Below are 15,756 nucleotides of genomic sequence, written 5' to 3'. Positions count from 1 at the left end.
TCTCATTATTATAACTATTTTATTAAATTAATGTTTGAAAGACATTTTTAGTTTTTATTCTTTCATTTGGAGCCCAGCTGTGCTTGATTATCCGAGAGACAGTGAAGAGTAAACATAAAAACAGAATTCCAGTGTAAGCTTACTCTATGTGAAAATTGAATACAAATAGGTGTTTTGTTTTAGAATTATATATTTATTTACATAGAACATTTTAATTGTAAAATTGTTTGCAACCAATTTGCACAAGGATCTATATTTAATCAATAATTTATATTTAATACTGATGCTCATGAGGGAAATACAAAGACTAGATCTTTTGCCTTTGACTTAATTTTTTCTAATTCTCTATTTTTAACATGGTTTGATTTATGCTATTTGTATATCTACAGCACTTTGTGAATCCTAGTTTTATCTATTTTTTTTTTTTTATAAATAAAGGTGGGGTATGGCAATAAAAATCTATACCCCTATACTAGCTGTGCACAGAGGTCTCAGGGATCATTCAGTAATGGCGATACTGTTTTCAAGAGAACAGATTGGTCAGTAGGGCATGATTTTATACCTGTTCATCTTTATTTATTGCTCTTTTTTTAAACATTAATGCTCATTCAAAGCCTGGATAAAGGGGCCAGTTGCATCAGGAAAGTCACCTGATAGAAAACCTGTGCTAAATCAGATTACTAGCGAGTGAATATGGGTGTACACAATTTAGGAATTTAAACATTAAAATACATTCCCACAAAAAACTTTTTAGACTTCTGGGACTGTGCAAAGTGAATTTTCAGTAAGACACAGTGAATGGAAGTCACTTTTGAGTAAAAATAAACCTGTAAAACAGGTCAAATGTCTCCAAACAGATAACACTGTTCCAAAACTAGACAATGATCTCAGTTTTTTAAATTATTTTGATTAAATGGATTCAATTCTTATCAGATTAACTTGAAGAGAGAAGAATGCATTTGTATTTCTAGATCACTGGCCAAGAGCGTTGAGGCACAGCGTGCTAAGAAAACAGTGCAAATACACAAACGCAAGCAAATTTGCCCTGCAGCTACATGAATCAGGCGTTAAAAGCTAAATAAATACCTGTCTGAAATTCGGCAGCACTCCTGTTTATAGTTGTCTCATTATTATCTGAAGTTATGTTCTGACCAGTTTCATGTGACCTTTTTGGTGTTTGTCAAATCTGGCAATTGCATTGTGTGTATTGATGCGTTATCACAGAAAGCCCAATCGATCACTGGATTTCAAAAGCAGTCACACACAAATTTGCTATCCTGGCATGAATGCACTTGAAAACATGAGATGTATAGAAACAATAGCTTTAATGTGCTACATCATGTAAATATAAAAGTATCATCAAAATAGTCTCTCACATATAAATTCTTAACATATCATAACTTGTTTGCAAAAATAAACTACATAAACAAGCATACTGTACAGTTAAAGCACTAAAAACAAAGAAAAGTATATTACTCAATAGTAAAAGTTTTAAAGAATGGTTCCTAGTTACCTTTAGGCAAAAGCATACAGATATTGCTGCTTTATTATTACAGTGCCACAATACAAAAGTATTAAAAAGCTGGAAAATTGTGCCCCTTTGTTTGCACATAGTTTTTTTTTGTTTGTTTTTTTTTTGTATTGCTGAATGAGGTACCGATGTTTCAGTTAAGATTTGGATGAAGCTCTTTTTCTTTTTCTTTTTTTTTTTTTTTTTTTTTGCAGTAACATCTGGAGTGAAACTTTTGTGTAAGAGACATGTAAAACGTTTGAATCCAACAAAAAGCTGTAAGAAAGATGAAACCTCTTTGTTTCCAGAGGAACCTGTTTAAATAACTGTTTACACTGAATCTTGTCTTTTGTTTCTTTTGGCTACATTATGGTTTGATCAGGACGGTGTGTCTTTGATATCCAAGTTGGCAAGTAATCATCGAAAAGGTGAATAATGCTTTGACTGAATCTCTTTAGAATGGAAAAATGAGTTAAATAACCATGTGAAAATATTGCTACATATTCATGTTTTTTGATTGTAATTTTGGCAAATGCTTATTCCCAGCAGTTTCAGGACACATCAAGTTTCCCTTTATCATAAATAAATAAGACAATCGCAGACAATATTAGGAGCTGGTTTGTGCTATCACTGCGTCCTGCCTTTGATTGACAAAGTAAAATAACGCACACAGTACAATATAACAAGTGAAGGCTCATCCACAGGTTCGTGCCACGTTGTTGTTCCTGAGTCCATTTGCGGTCTTACCAAGAGCTCAAAATCTCTTTGGAAACGTCAACACACAGACGCAAACACGCAAAAATAATACTACTAGAAAAAAACAAACTAAGAGACAACTAAATAAATAACGCTGATGGCATTTAAAAAAGGAATAAGTTAAAGCACAAAAAAACAATCGTCTACCTGAGTAAAAGGGTTTTTAAATACTTCACAGCTTAACAACACCTCCCATGTTTATCTTTTTTAACTGAGGTTTGGGAGAAAGTACAATCACTGAATACTATCACCCAGTCTTTGGAATGCTCTTCTTTTGGTGTTGTGCTCATTGGATTGGCTAAGTTAATATTCCTTGTTATGCCTCGTATGGCACAATAGGAGATTTCATTTGGTGACACTCATATTCTTGGTAGATTATATGCTGTATGTTCAACTTTATATTCCTTTTCACTGTCCTTCTGTTTTCACAGATGGCCGTTTGTGGAGATGAACAACGCTGGCCCTCTCCTGGTAGGCGAGAGGGGGATTGTGGTGTGGTGCCGATTGGGTCATGGGTGTCAGTGGTGCATTAATAGCTGCAGTCAGAGCTTTTAGCAGCATGGTGGCTTCCTTCTGGTCTTCTTTTCCTTCACCTTCTAAGGTACGAGCCAGCCAGTGCTCGACGGCTTCCCCAACCTGAGACGCTGATGCTGCTTCTGTGAGCGCGTCTGCCTCTTGGCTGGCATCAAACCGCTCCACCATCTCTTTCATGTGCACATTGGCAGGCATGCTGGAGTTAGCTGGGCAGGTGCTGCGCTGGTGGATGCAGAGAGAGAAATGGTGGAAAAAGGCCTGGGCGCAGAGCTGGCAGCGGTAGGGACGGTCGCGGCTGCTGTGGAGACGGCGGTGCAGCTTGAGGTGGATGTACTGCGTGAACTTGGTGTTGCACAGCTTGCACTGGTAAGGCTTTTCCCCAGAGTGTAGTCGTAGATGCGTCTTCAAGTTGCTGGTGCTGCTGAAGCGCTTGTGGCACACCTGAAACACATGGTGTGAAAGGTCAGCACTTCTGTGAGTAACGTACACATGACTGATTCTAAAGTGAACCACCTAGTTGTGTTTAGGTTCAACTTTGATAAATGATGTCATATTATGGTATCGGGATTGATCATGTTATTCCAGTTCTCTGGGTAAAACTAGCTCCATCCAACAAACTTCACACCCACAGTGTCACATAAGCAAACAAAAGCATAAAGATGCTGTCGCATGACAAACTGGGTTGTGGCTCGGTGAAAATCAAATAGACACTGCATTACCAGAAAGGTATGTGAGTCAGAAAGCGGTTACCTGTTTTGTGTACACACTGAGTTTCTCTGTGTCTCTCATACTCTCGGTTTTACATCAACATTTCTTAAGTGAAGACTCGGGTTTAAACAATAAACAGTAACATTTTCTGAGTAAAGAGCTTGCATATGAAGCACGTAAAAAGGAAGATAAAAAAACACACAAAGGTTAGGATTATCAACATACCTGACATTCATGTGGTTTCTCTCCCGTGTGGACCAGGTGATGTTTCTGTAGGTGGGCAAGCTGAGTGAAACTCTTTTTACATAGGTTACACTGGAATGGTCTCTCGCCACTGTGCACTCGGAGGTGAACCTAGAGACAAATGATAGAAATTATACAAAGAGAAGTCATGAGTATTGAGGAACAACAGTAATAAGTGTAAAGTTTAGCTTAAAAAAATAGGAAGTTATTGAAATGAAGTTAATGTTGTTACCTTGAGGTTTGACAGCTGTCCGAAGGTCTTTGAGCAGATATTACATTCATACTTGATCTTTCCATTCTGCTTCTTCAGTGGATAGGGCAGGGATTTGTGACCAGGCCCATTGCGTGGTGCAGTGCTGCTTTTGGTTGTAGCCAGGCTTAGGTTCATAGCCTCCTCACAGCCAGAGGGGGACTGCTCAGGGGACTGATAGTGGCTGTTGGGCTTGGCGGGAGGGGAGAGCTCTGGAGTGGCTGGGGCTCCTCTCGGTGGGGAAATATTTGGTGTTAGCTCTTTCAGACCTCCTTGTGGAGATGGGGTGTAGGAGAGAGACACTGGAAGAAGATTAGGTGCGCCGATAGGGGGATACGGGAGTCCATCAGCGCCGAGGTAGCCGCTGTATTGGAGCGAGCCTCTCGATGACAGCATCCCATGAAAGGGAGGAGAGTATGGGGGGAGCAGGAGGCGAGGATAATGTGGGTTGTAGGGAGGAAGGAATTGATAAGAAGGCTGGAGAGGTCTGGACTGTAATGGGGGGTAAGATGACACCAGGCCTTCTCTGTGCCCATAGAGCCCGTGGAGGTGAAGAGGAAGATTCCTGTGTGGAGCTGGGAATGTAGAGTAGTGATCTGGCAAGTAAGGATGATTTAGACCCAGACTGGGCTCTCTGTGCTCCAGCTGAGGGGAAGGAATGATGCCCCTTCCTTCTGGATCCTTATCGTCCTGCTCATCTTTTTTGCTGAAGTCAATTATCTGGTCATCAGGTGTGTCGGGTGGAGTGTCTCTCTCCAACATCTCCACATCAATCTTTTCTTCTGCGTCACTGTCCTTCCCTTCTTTTACCCCTTCCTTTGCTGTTTCTTTAAGCCACGTCTGCTGAGGTAAGTGCTGTTTCACATACTCATGCTCTTGGTCTTCATTGTTACTCGTGTATTCTGTCACAGAAAAATAAATACAAGCATTTAGCTTTTTAACAGTGTGTGATGAAATCACCACATCAAACAGAGGGCAAAAACGTAGGCAGTCAGTTTAATATAATGCTCGTTGTGTAAGTCAAACATGTTTTACAGGCATTATGGGACATCCACCCACAGAAGGTGCTTCTTCATATGGTAAATGATAGTAGTTTCGGTTTTGACATGATGTGTAAATCATAGATGACAGGTTTCTGTTCGGCAATCACTGAAGTTCTTTTGGTGTGGGAGAAAGAGTTGGTGGTAAAGTGAGGGGGAGTCTGTATGTGTCATGTATGGGCAGCAAGACTGTGAGTTTCGTTTGTAAAACCTTTTCTGGGTATACAGCAGCTGTCTTACCGTACAGACCACACAAAAAAAGAAAGAATCGTCTCTTCCTTTTTTCCTTTGCTTTCTTTGTTTTGAGATGGCATTTCCACGCATGTTATTTGTCCAAATTAGCCCTTCTCAGCTACTGCAAGATTTCACTATGTGAGTTATACTTAAAGTATGAGTGACTCATACGGCTCCTTTGCATAACTTTATTATCAACAATTTGCCAAAGTGTTTATAGTGTTTTACATCAATAAAACGCAAATTAGAAGGCATCAGCTTATAGAGACAAAAGCTTTTTAGATCAGCTTGTATTGTACTTTAAAAACAAGCTGATTAAAATGGCCTTGAGAAATTTTTAGCATTCTGTGCATTTCATTGATGCCAGAAAGCATAGGCAACCAGTTCCAGAAAACTAGCTGTCAAACTTGATTGCATACGTTTAATCAAGTCCCGGAATATCTAGCACGCAACACTTAACAGTTCTGGCCTGTGACTAAAAGGAAGGTAAATGCTTTCAAGATACCTAAGATGATAAAATAAGGCAATAATACCTTGCCTTGCCTTAGCATTAGTCACCAAGAAGAACGGCGACAAGGTTTGTGTATCCAGTTGGAATGAATCACCAGACTTACCCTCGTCTCTTATGGTGATGAGGGAAAGACCTGATGTTCTACTAATAGCTGAAAACCGGTGACTCACTAAGGTACTTTGACCAGCCATTATACACCTGAGATTACTTTTGCTTTCCTTCAATCCTACAATGAATAACAAACATCTCACAAAAGGCGGAGATGTGCTTCGTCTGCGTGTGGCTCATACATTCCCCATGATCTTTTTAAAATTCAGCCCACTATTGTATAAGTCAAACAGAAAGAAAAAGAATCAAATCAGCTAACTTGTTTGTTGGTAAAAGAGATAACGTCAGGCCTTTTTTAAAAGGAATGGAATAACGTGTCTTCATTCACTTTGAAGTGAAAGAATTTCACTGATAAGAGTTATCGCACAGTCTTCGTGACACTTGTTTACTCATTGCACTGATCTAAATCTGTCACTTTATTGGATATTGTGCCTAAATATACCAAAGTTGTTTTCAAGTCATTGTCCTGCGTCGCCGCTACAGCTGGTAATCAACTTCCTTTCACTTCTTTATATGAAACATAGGCCCGCTAAAAAGTTTTTAAAGTAAAGGCCAAACCAAAACACAAATCAGCCACTATACTATACTTTCAACAACGTACATCTCAGGAAGTAATAAGGGACAGTGCGGTTTGCTTCCGGGGGTTCAGCATATTAGTTAAGCTTGTCCACTGTAAGTTCTACAAAGGAAAACTATCAGTGTCCCGTGTAGAAAGATTTTACACTCCTGCTGCACTCACTCTGTTTGATATCGTCTTGCTGGCCGCAGAGCCTCTGGGCGAACTCCTGACTGTACCAGACCAGCAATTCCTGTTTGGGCTCCACAGGGCGGATGGTGTAGAAGTAAATGTCCCGTCCATTCTGGCATGCCACCAGGTTCTGTTCGGCAAGAGAGCGGGCAGGGTTGACGTAGCGCATCCAATTGCTCCTGTGGACATCGTAGCCATCAATGAAGTGTTGGAGCTGTCCACCGCTATAAATCTGTACAAGATGAAGAAGAAGACGAGGTAAAATCACATGTTCACATATGCGATAAGTCTGATTGATATATATATATATATATATATATATATATATATATATATAGATTAACACTCTAGTGGTCATCAATTGGGACAGTGCTGGAATGTTGCTTAAATAGTAAAAAAAAAAAAATCAATAAAAAACATATCAAAAAACTCAAGTACAATTAAAACTTAAAGTAAAAATATTCACCTCTGCCATGGGCAATTAAATATCCTGTATCCTCTTCAGTTATCAGTGACAGTATTTTGCTCCTTTGGTTCGTGCCTTACACCTCTCCTCTGTGTGTGCTGAAAGCTACAGTCTTGAATGTGTTGAGTGCTGAGTGCATGTACTGCTTTTGAGACATAGTGGGCGGGGTCTCTCTCTCTCTGTCTCTCTCCCTCTCTATCGCTTGCCTTGCCACCTCTATCAAGTCCTCTTTTGGTGGTGGTTTCAGTAAATTACATTTGTCGGATAAATTCGTGTTGTAAAGTTAATTACGATCCCGTAATTCAAAAGTAAAGAAGATGACACATCTGCTGCTCTGTGATAATAAACAAGCAAGCGAAATGTAAAAGTGCTGGCAGCCAGCCAAACGCAAGGCATGCCTTTGGCAGCACGTCTGCACATGTCATGCACCTGTGTCATGCGGCCGATAACATAATCACTTCCGTGGAACGGCGACTTTCACTCTTGTGGTTAAGGAACACCCCTTACAGGTTTACAGGAAGTGAAGCCGGAAGGTAAATACGTAGCATGGCAGTAAAAACTCCTTATGGGAATTGACTCAGCACAATGCAAAATTTCCTAAGTGACACAAGCTGAGTCAGGATTACTTTGTGAAAGCAAATCTGAACAATCTAACTTAAAACGAGTGGAAAGATAAGGATTCTGTGAATATGTGCATGTGGATTATGAAAAATAGTCCTATCTTTTGTGCATGTGACACATGTTGCATAGGGCTTCAGTGCCGGTAAGAGTCTCATGACTGTGTAAGCATTCCAATCCACTGTTACGTGCCACCGGCGGTCACAACTTCCTCTAAAATTTTGACCAAAACTTCTGTGCGGCAGTGCAATCTGTGTGAACGCATTTCTTTCCCCTATTGACGTATGGACAAAGACTTGATGTGAAACTTCTCCCTCTGAGCAACCAGTGTTTTCTGTTTTCTTTTTTTTTTTTTTTCATGAATAACAGACAAAGACCTGTCCATAGTAATTTCTTGTCTCTTCCCAGTCTCGTTTTTTCACATTTAGGCTCGAAACTTTCCCCTTCTTAAGCAGTACCTTGCCAGTGGGTTGGTTTATGCTTAAACGTCAGTGTACGAAAAAGCTTGTAAAGCATGTGGTTTCCCTTACCCTCCAGAAGTATTTCCTGTTGGCCAGCTTGGGTACATTGTCTTTGGTGTAGATTTCTCCTTGCAAAGGGCCAAAACGAGTCCCTTGTGGAATGTACTCTTTGCTGAACACACCTGTCACCTGGAAAACAGGACAAATAAATCATTGGAGTTTTTCATGTACAAACATACTACAACACAAGTCTTTCAAGCACTTATAAAGAAACAGTATTAATTACTTATTTATTCATTGTTTACATGTAAGGGTTAGTGCTTGTTGGCCCGTGTTGCCCGTTTGTTGTCACTCTGTCACGTTAACCCAGACAGCTCCTGGAGCCACAAGGTGACCCACTTTCAACTCTAATGAGTTAAACGAATGAAGGGTATTACACTCTTTCTGACATACTCTACTGATCTCTGACCCACTGTCCTCACAAACACCAGAAAGCGAGAGAGAGGAAAGACAGAAATACAGATGTCTTGTTAACCACCACTAATACAATAATACTAATACTTTTATAGTTTTAAGTCAACAAAATGCCAACAGCAAACAAAGATGGAAGACATATTTTGCTCACTCTTTAAAACCCTTCATCCTGTTACCCATGGTTGCGAAATGCTCCATATATGTGGAAATGAGTCAGGCTTCTGACTCCTTATAGGAGTTTCAAGTCTTAGCGTCTCCTGAATACATACGTCATACACATAATGTACAGTATGTTCCAAGAAGAGCCTGTAGTGTTCTGCAGTAATGGTCGTAATCAGTAACTGAGTCATTTTTAGTCTATTGATGTACCTTTTTATTTTTTTGTTTTTTGCTTTTTAAAATTTAGTTTAAAAAATCTATTGCGAGGCCTTGCTGGATATGGCACAGTGTGATCTGATTTGTTATTTATATTTAATACAAGAGTAAGACTTACAAAACATACTAAAACACGCACACACACACTATCAAGAAGCCGTATCTGCAGAACAGGCAACTTTCATGTTCAGTTCTTAAAAAACCAACGACCCCTAACTGAAACTTTTAGCCTCCACCGCCACCGCCACCCCCATCCTCAACCTTACATAAACACAAACTGTCTTCCTGCCATCTAGAAATTCTAACTCAAGCTGGCCCTCGAGGATATTCATGGACTTCCATATGAAGGTCAACACATGACAGACAAAAAAAATGCAACAAGCACCTGGGCATTTGTGGCGATTCATCATGCAAATCATGCTTAAGCAGTTAATTAGAAAAACAACAGGTCAGTGGGAGCAGCAGGACCATGTTGGTGCGCGTGTGTGTCAAACAGCCATTGAGGCGAGTGAAGTGATTCCAGGATGTGATGAACCAGTCTGACAGGGACATTGTACTTCACTGCTGTTGCGTGACTAACAAATTGCTGCTGCCGCTGGACTGCCGCTGCTGCTTAACCGCTCCGTTCAACTAGGCAGGGGAAGGGAGGGCAGGGTGTTGAAGAACGGAAGAAAGGAGGGAGAGCGTTCTTAAGTGGAGCCACGCTATCACCCGCACGAGGACCCTCCTTTTCTTCTGCCTTCCTCCAATCCCTTGTCTTTTCTGAATTCTATTGAAATAGCTTGTTAGCCTGATGCCTGGCCGGCTGCCTGTCCCCAACGAAAGTTAATCATCTGGTTTTAACCTAAATCCCCACTGCCCCTTCCCCCCAGAACACCCGCTTCTCCCCATCTCCTTCACTGCCACCCCCACCACCCCGTCCTTACTGGCACTCATTGCTAATGCCCCATCTGCCACGTGCCCCCTTCACCTTACTCCGCCTTTCCTGGCATGCTTTATAAAAGTGAGGTGTTGAAAAAGGGGTCCCGAAAACATGTGAGGAACTCATAAGAATAAGAAGATAGTGGACCTAAGACTGCTCCCTAATCTGGCTCCAAACAAGTGTGACACTTATGTAGATGTGCGTAACAATATGCTTCACATGTTTGAAGGCATATTACACTGTTTTATTTCAGACTACTTTGATTTGACTCATCTAGCGTTAATCACTCGCCCTTGGGAAAAATCCCAACTGATTTTTCGTGATAGCAGTGTGTATACCATCCCACGTGAAGGAGTGGCTGCTTACATGACTATGACAGGAAATGGATTTCCCAACTTTGGTGGCAGAGAATTGAGGAGAAAGACTTGACAACATCTTTAGAAAGGGAAACCAGTCAAAAGACATGCCCTCATACTTCCAGTCATAAGAGTGCGTTCGTTATTGTTTTCATGTCCCATTTCGCAGCTGTCATTGTTTCAGTTGACAGAGCACATTCCCACATACGTGCATACAAGCTTAATTCTCTTTCATTAAATGTTTGTTTTTCTAGTTAGCTAAATGCAACATGTAATAATGCCAACAAGCACTGACAAGCAAACTGCTAAAATCAAGTTTGGTATAGTGTGAGTGTACGAAACGGTGGTAACTGTGTTTTAGTCAGTAAATGAGGGTGGGGGATTTGAATCAGCCATCAATGTGATTTTTATCATGTTAGCTTTCATGCTTTTCTCATCCTGCAGCGGTAAATGCTGCAGAAGGAGGAAGAACAGATTAGAGTGTGAGACCAAGAGAAGAGGAACGATGTCAGGAGAAAAAAGAGGAAGGGGACAGCAAAACCAACCACAAGTATCGCAGTACTGAGCCTTAAGAGCGAGCACAGATGAAGTGAGTGTGACATTGCTTTCTCTTTTAAAATGATGTGTTTCTCAGGTACAAAACAAGTTTCCTCTTAAAGTCACGCTGGGGGCCAGGTCCATAGTTGTTCAGATTAGCTGACATGCCTAGGCAAAGGATTGATCCTACTTCAGCGGTGGCCAACAGTCAGCTGACTGACCGACAATGACTATCAAAGCCATGTTGCCAGACGTTGTGTTTGCGTTGGCTGACTCACCTGAGTGGAGGAGGATTAGGGGGTAAAAATGACAGTTGTAAAGATAAATGAATGAGATCATTTATTGGAAACAGCTGATTCTTGTCATTCTGCTCCAAGTCTATGCACAAATGTGTTTGTGACCTGAGAAAATGAGTGGCGGTGTGCATTATTTGAAATGCGAGACATGTGCAAAACAGAAGTAAGTGAAGGTGGTCAGAAGACCTTGACCTCAAGCTGCCAGTGGCCTGTCTATTGAGACACACTCTCTCACTTACACAAACACACACAGACACAAAACACACGCTCACACCACACTGTGCAGGCTACCCCATACATCAAGAATGCATTAGTCAGCAGAGCTATTGTTCCAAGTAACCCGCTGCAGGTGGCCTGACAGAATGTTATGTAACACATAAATAATAATATTGAGTGTAGACACTAAAGATTTAATCTGAAAACTGGTAACAACATCAAAGACAGTGAATTGCTTGAGGGCAAAGTTATAGTAAATTGTTAGATTTTTATAACATGCTTTTTCATGCATTGCATGAGGGGGCTGGTTTGTTTATATATACATGGTGTTCTGGTTGCATTGTATTGCATTTTAAAAGATGTTTCATAATTAGCCACTCTATAATCCAATGGGTAAAAACCTCAAAGGGGATTCAGTCTTACCTCATTGTCTGTGCTATATTCAAAGGTGAGGTTGCGAGGGATGGAGGTCATGGCTTTGGGCAAGTTGAAGCTGGGGTCTGCCACCTGGTCTGGCACAATGTAGGTGCAGTTGAGAGCGAAGTCCACTTCCTTCCACCCGCTCATGTCTCCAGGTGTGCTATCCAGTGTCATTTCCGACAATATACAGTATACTACACTTGATAGATTCAAGCTTTAAGTTTGGTTGAAGTTGCTTTGGTATGGGAGTACTTTGGTTTAGCTGGGGAAGCTAAGTTGCCTTAGGTACAATGGTTAAAGCTCAAGATCTGGAAAGAGAAATGTGGATAGAGAACAAGCTTTTAGTGCTTTAGAAACAGAACTTTGTAGTTCCCCAAAAAATGAAGCAAAACACATCTTATTATGTGAAATCAATTTGTGTAACCTGCTGTTTTAAATTAGGCCTTTTCACTTCTCAGTTATGCAGGAATGCAATTAGATGTTCAGGTATCCAAAACCACATCTGAGACCACCATAGTTTTCTGAGACTCACTACCAGTTGTTAGTCATTCATGATTCAGTCAGCTACTTCCATTCATTGATACTGTTCCTGGCCAACATCTCAACAATCACCTTTCCATTTAACCAGCCAACAGGTCAGCCTGACATCTTATGCTTACTCTTATTCGCATCCATCTTCAAACATTATTCTTACAGGAAACACCCCCCACCAAGAAAAAAGAACAAGTTGTGACTTACTTTTACACATTCATTCAAAGGCTGGATCCTCATTTCTTTGGCTATGTCATCCCCTAACTGTTTCTCCGATCAGCCTTCTCCTCTATGTACTCTCTCCTGCCTCTCAAGTCCTTCTTTACTTCTTCAAAGATTCAAATAGTTCCTTAGGTTATCCACTCGGCTGTGGCCACTCACCAGAAACTCATGTGCCGGGGTTGCGCCAAGCTTTTTTAGCTCCGCGCCCCGGCCAATCACAAGCCACTACGGTCACGTGACTGAGCCATCAGACACCCAACTGTTGGTTTCGGACAACAACATCAGTGACGTTGTACACTTGGATACCAAGTGGCTGTTGTGATGAATGCTTACACATACACACACATTCACACACGTCCACGCACACAGAAAGAAGGCATCTTAATGAATGAATAAAGGAAGAGCAGATGGCTGGCCTGTTGCCACTGAAAAACACACTCGTAGACTTTTGCTTGGTTTGGCACTTAATGAGCAATCTGCTGCCACCGTATCGCCTTGACCTACATCCCACTTTAGAACATCTTCAACTGAGGACCCCCCCCCCCTGCATTCAGATCTCAGCCGCACAAACATATATGCAGAAAAACACACGTCAGAAATTAAAGAGCACAACCTGAAACCAGGTTTTGATTTTTATTAAATATGGAAAATTTTTCACAGATACCCAATTCTCATATATGGCATATCAGGTAAATCACTACTTCCTGTCTTTTTCAAATACCGAGTTGCAGAAAATAGTTGTGGCTTTAGGCGCTATTTGTTCATTCACACATACAGATATAGGGCAGGTCAACCGAGCTTACAGGAAAGAGACTTAGACACCTGTCTGGTGAGCATTCTCTTTACTTTCAGACGCACAGTGATCTAGTTTGTGTGACACAAAACTCCAGCTCAAGTCACCTTGACCCAGAGTTCTGTCTGCATATGCAGGACAGGACAGGAGAGAGGAGATAAAACAGTTTCTATGGAGAGTAAAGATTAGGTGATGCTTCTTCAAGTGGACATATGGCCTACTTAGATTTCATAATACCAATTTCATAGAACCCATATGTCTGCATGGGATTTTGTCCGTTTTATCACAAATGGAAAATTTTCTGTGAAACTTTATTGAAATTCATGAAACATAAAACCATGAAAAAGTTACTAATTCTACATAGGTTCTACATATATCTACATAGGTTTATGATTGTGATTACAGTATGTACCAAATATGATATAATGTCCACTAAACTAAATGTTGACAATGACAACGACAAAACCGGACTCAATTCAGGAGATCCCTGGTGCTGAAAAAGTTTCTGATTTATTTTCTTTGGGCAACCCGCTCCCCAAAACACTAAAGAAAACCTGAAAAAATAACTTTAAAAGTATAATAAAGTAAATATAAAAGAACATTCTTTAAGATGACTATGAGTAGCAAATTGCACAAACATATCACGAACAGGATAATGTCAATGTATGGATTAATTTTCAATGGTATCAATTTAAAAATGAATAAATACATTCAAAACTGAAAGATAAAGTTTCATATGCAGCTGTATATATATATTTTAAACCATAGAGCCTACGTTTGTGTCCACCATTCCCCCCTCCTCTCCCCTTTTTCTTTCTTAACTTGGCCGGTGAAATAGTAAATTGGCTGCCATATGGCAACACTGCTATTCCAGGAGTGCAGCTTGACTGCCCAGTGTGGCGTGGGGGTTAGTGGTGGTGGACTGTGTCTGTAAGTGTGTGTGGCAAAGAGGAGGAAGGGAGGGGAGATAAGGATTTAGGCTCTTTCACTGGCCCGCGCCTATGCTGGGCTAATTTCTCTAATTTGCAGACAGTCTGGGCTCAGGCTCAGGGCTCAAAGGCTAAAGACCCGGCACTCCATAATAGCAGGCCAGCCGACTCATCACACTCATGGACACACATTGCATCCAGGACATCAGAAGATTTAGATGTACTTTTTCCAGTGAGGGAAACCTCACTTGAGGGTCAGAAGGAACTGGGCCTATAGCATGAAGAGGGAGGTAGGGAGAGAGAACCAGACAAGACCAAAAGGATAAGTGGAAGAAAAACCTGAGGTCAGCTTTATTCAAGCTGTCTTGGACGGAGACAATCAGACCAAATGATGCGACCTGAAACATGATAAGTGGCACCTGGGTGTTTTGTAATAGTCTGGTCTCGGTGGACACCTGTTGCAATGTAACAGTCTAATTCTGCAGCGCTCTAGTGCTTATACCGCTGCAGAGAAAGCAGCCACCTGCTCGGCCAGTTTATGGTGACGTATCTGTTCTCCCACTTTTACTAAAAGAAACCAAACATTTACTCACCAATACACATTTTCCTGCAACGTTTATCGGCCCAACTCCTCTCACCACGGATCATGTATTACTAGCATGTATTACTCAAGCGTACGTTTACCTACTTCAAAGTTTCACAGTTTTAAACAGACTACAAGACCATGAAAATTATGAAAATATTTAAAATCCTTTTTTACTTGTTTTATATTATATACACATTAAAAAATGTACACACATTTGTTAAACATACGCACACCAAAAACAACCATTTGAGGTGCTCCAAGTCCTTTTTGCACATAATAACAAAATAAATAAGGTATTTGTTTCTACAACATATAGATTAATAGTTTTGTCCCATTGCAATAAAAGGGCTTAAAAATGGTTATTGTAAATTGCCATAGAGTCCTCTGAAGAGAGGAGTTTGAGAGTAAACGGAGGCCTCCAAAGTCTGAAATTTCTTTGATGATGACACAATCTAACTTTGGGGTGAATTTGCTTGTATTTCCACTTGTAAAAAGATTGTGGCATTGTGTTAACATACACGTGAATGCTCCAGACCAGCTAACTGCAAAAAACATTTGTTGTTATAGTGGTGGCCGTACTTGCTAACTTACTGCCGAAGCAATTTCATTTCGTGGAATCATTACGAACTTCTTTGGAGACGGAGTAGAAGGCGTGGCTAGTGTTACGCAATAGCGCAGCTTTAATGAAACGAAGAGCAATATCAGTCCTGATTTGTCACAGGGCATCTTTTATTTAGGGTTTGTGTAAAAGGGGAATGTTTTAGTGACTTTTAACTGACTTGTCAAACGCATCGATTCCTTGTACGGCTTTACTACTTGTACAGAGGAAAGAAAACTCAGTGTCAGATTGGACTGCCTTATCTGCCTCAATGAGTCATCAGGAGACATCAAGAGAAACTTTGACTCACATGG

General features: G+C 40.8%; 1 protein-coding gene across 2 annotated transcripts; it reads right to left on the bottom strand.

The window, feature by feature from the left end:
* Positions 1-1,306: 1,306 nt before the first annotated feature.
* On the bottom strand, positions 1,307-12,715 carry prdm1b (PR domain containing 1b, with ZNF domain). Of its 2 annotated transcripts, XM_026155966.1 has the most exons (7): positions 12,522-12,715; positions 11,787-12,091; positions 8,257-8,376; positions 6,634-6,874; positions 3,984-4,903; positions 3,734-3,862; positions 1,307-3,241 (listed from the first exon to the last, which is right to left on the bottom strand). In XM_026155966.1, the coding sequence occupies exons 2-7, from the start codon at positions 11,955-11,957 to the stop codon at positions 2,675-2,677; spliced, it is 2,148 nt and encodes a 715-aa protein (XP_026011751.1). In that variant the 5' UTR covers positions 11,958-12,091; positions 12,522-12,715; the 3' UTR covers positions 1,307-2,674. The 2 variants fall into 2 exon arrangements, with proteins under 2 accessions (XP_026011751.1, XP_026011752.1); XM_026155967.1 differs by lacking the exons at positions 8,257-8,376; positions 11,787-12,091; positions 12,522-12,715 and adding an exon at positions 7,109-7,751.
* Positions 12,716-15,756: the final 3,041 nt, after the last annotated feature.

The sequence above is a fragment of the Astatotilapia calliptera genome, chromosome 22, assembly GCF_900246225.1.
Source record: "Astatotilapia calliptera chromosome 22, fAstCal1.2, whole genome shotgun sequence".
Classification (NCBI taxonomy): domain Eukaryota; kingdom Metazoa; phylum Chordata; class Actinopteri; order Cichliformes; family Cichlidae; genus Astatotilapia; species Astatotilapia calliptera.
This window is presented reverse-complemented; position numbering and strand designations above follow the sequence as displayed.